The 2,809-nt window shown below is 45.7% G+C and overlaps 1 protein-coding gene across 1 annotated transcript; it reads right to left on the bottom strand.

The window, feature by feature from the left end:
* Positions 1–675: 675 nt before the first annotated feature.
* On the bottom strand, positions 676–2,586 carry LOC147455300 (syringolide-induced protein). Its single transcript, XM_086514108.1, has one exon. It carries the CDS (start codon positions 2,354–2,356, stop codon positions 794–796), a length of 1,563 nt encoding a protein of 520 aa, XP_086370234.1. The 5' UTR covers positions 2,357–2,586; the 3' UTR covers positions 676–793.
* Positions 2,587–2,809: the final 223 nt, after the last annotated feature.

The raw sequence follows: 2,809 nt of genomic DNA, 5'->3' as shown, positions 1-2,809 counted from the left end.
GGGGAGTTGGCCCAGTGGTATATGTGATGGGATTTTAAACGCACCCACTATGGTACAATCCCTGCAACATGCGAGTGTGGGTGTGGGTGTGGGCGTAATCAAGTAAAACTAGCTAATGCGAAGCATCATATTGCAACAATGTTAGAAGAAAAAATGACTTTGCCCCATTGGAGCAAAAGCAAGAGCCAATGGACCCCAAAATGTTAGGAGTGCATAGATGCACCAAGTTCTAATCTCTTACATAAAGGATGATGCAATTGCACACAAGGGCACATATGCCTTAACCCGAAGGGTGGGTAGAAGCTCACAGACCCACCTACATATGCAAAAGAGGTCGGCTGCATAAGACTGCAACACCCAATTGATGATGCCACACCACAAAAGATGGAGTCTACATGTTAGTTATTACCATTTCCAATGACCCTTCAGAGAGTGGCATGCCTTGAGTTCAACACTTGTCGCGGATAGATCTTTGAGGTCTCTTGACTACTACATTAAAACCGTCTCTCTATCGAAAGGAAGTTGACCTAGTGGTAAAGGGGGCTTGAAGCGCACCCACTATGGTTCAACTCTTGAGATATGAGGGTGTGGGTGAGTGGGCACAATCCCGTAAAACTAGTCGAAGCGAAGCTTTAAATGGCTTTTAAAAAAAAAACCACTCTCTCTCTCACCTGATCAAGAAAAAACAGATTAGATTGTGTAGAAGAATTACAGGATGTAGAATATACATCATATGCACATACACAAAAAACCAATGCCAAAAAGCAGCCCAATCTACATAATTTGGAAGTGATCAATAAGGCTTCCTTGGCTCTGATTTGCATCGCCGAATAGTAATAGTGGCCCTGTAAGATGTTGCAGAATGAGATCGAAGGAGCTTAGCTTCACCGCTTGCGCCATTAAAGGATCGCAGCGTCCAAAGTTGGCTGGACGTGACGGCCTCTCTTGTATCCTTTTTGAACAGGTTTCCATACAAACTGTAATCTAGAAAAATGAAGGCTGCTTGGGCAGAGTCACTTCTCCTGTCTAAGTGAATGTCCCAAGCAGAGTCGGTATCCTTGCCCATAAGAAAACACTGCAGGTCTCTTTCAGATAGCTGAGGGAATGCCAGAATACTCGGCACCACACAGTCAATCATGTTCACATCGAAAAGCTTTCTTTTGGGCTCTGGATCATCACAAAATTGTTGAGCTTGCCCCTCATGCTTATCGACCCCATTAGGAACAATACTGTCATTAGTATTGCATTCTTTGAGCACTTCACAGTGGCCTTTATCACAATCTTGCTGCCTTCGAGTAGCGAGTTTACACGACATCTGAATATTGCTGTTTATAGTCTCTTCATCCTCAACAACAGCCGTGGGACCCACATCCGCCATATCAATGATAGGTGTTCTCACAGTGCACAAACGACCATCTCCACTGCTTCCTACCGCCCTATCACAAGTATCGTTCAGGGGCAATGCCGTATCTGGATCTAAACTTTCACAATCTTTGCATGGAAGGGCTTCCATAGCAACCCTAACTGCGAGCCTTTCTTGAGCGTGTATCACCCCAGATAAAGTAGGAGGCTTATTTTTCTCTGTGTCAAAAAAGTCAGAGCTTGTATGCTCTTTGCTCTCCTTGTGAAAAGTACACAGGGTGTCGTGAGTATCTATGTTATGTGCAGCTAGATTGAGGCTTGAAACCTCACTACCATTTTTACCATTGTCAAGGCCACCTTGCATGCATGCAAACTGCGCTATAGGGACACAAACCTTGCGCTGGTCCCTATTTCCATCGTTACATACAACCGTCTGTACATCGCTACTGCTTTTAAGTTGGGTCTTATCCCCAGATTCCTGAAGCAAAATGAGAGACTTTGCAAAAACAGCTCCACAGCTCCTCTCTCCACTGCAGAAAAATGCCAACTCCCACGATGGCAGGCCGAAGCGGGAGACCTCACTGCCACCACATGGAGGTCCTCTTGATTCGGAACAATGCGAGCCTCTGCGTAAGCTGAAGAGAGATGCCCATTTGACTCTTTTAGAAGAAGCGTGAGGCTTATTCTGCTGCCTTTCTTTAGTGTTACTCCCACAGGTGTTTTTACTTGCCTTCACCTTGCCAATGCAGGACACTTTGGGCGAAGAGGGCTCTTCAGCTTCAATCGAAACCTTGGCTTTGCGCGAGAACGCAAAGATAGAGCTCTGCTTCGGCTGCTTCCTCACACGCTTAGCTCTCTCTCTACCGGGACTAAGCAAGGGTGAAGAAACAGCAGCTAACAAGATCAGCTTCTCAGAATTGAGGGCTTCACAAACACGGGCTGTTGCTCGACCTGGCGATCTGTGGTTAATGCAGGGTAACTTCTTCTCGTCCATCAAAGCTCAAAGAATGCAACCAAAACAGAGCCCAATTTTCAAACAACAACCGCCCAATTTGAAGCAGGGCATAAGCTATGGCTACTACCAAGGTCTCAAAGAGATGGCTGGCGGTTTCCAAATATGCAGAGTTCATTACTCCCAAGTTTGAAACCAGCAGATCCGATCGATGTACGCGTAACGCGTTTGCAGAAGAAGACCGCCACGCAGCGACCATACTACACTAATTTAGTGAAGCAGCCAGCGGTGGTTTTGGCAGGAGTTCCCAAGGATTACTTTTTTGCTTTCTGTACGTGTCGGCACTATTTTTGACAGTATCTACGATCTCAGATCCTCGTTGATTCTGGACCATCCGATCCAATATGTGTACACGATTTAAGACAAGTCCTTGAGAAGACGAATGTGTAGAAGATGCTTTTTAAAAATCCAAAGGACACTCAAGAGTGGTGGTCG

Source organism: Adiantum capillus-veneris, chromosome 6 (assembly GCF_014529385.1).
Source record: "Adiantum capillus-veneris isolate H3 chromosome 6, ASM1452938v2, whole genome shotgun sequence".
NCBI lineage: Eukaryota > Viridiplantae > Streptophyta > Polypodiopsida > Polypodiales > Pteridaceae > Adiantum > Adiantum capillus-veneris.
Note: the sequence above shows the minus strand (reverse complement) of the source record. Positions and strands in the feature narration are given on the sequence as shown.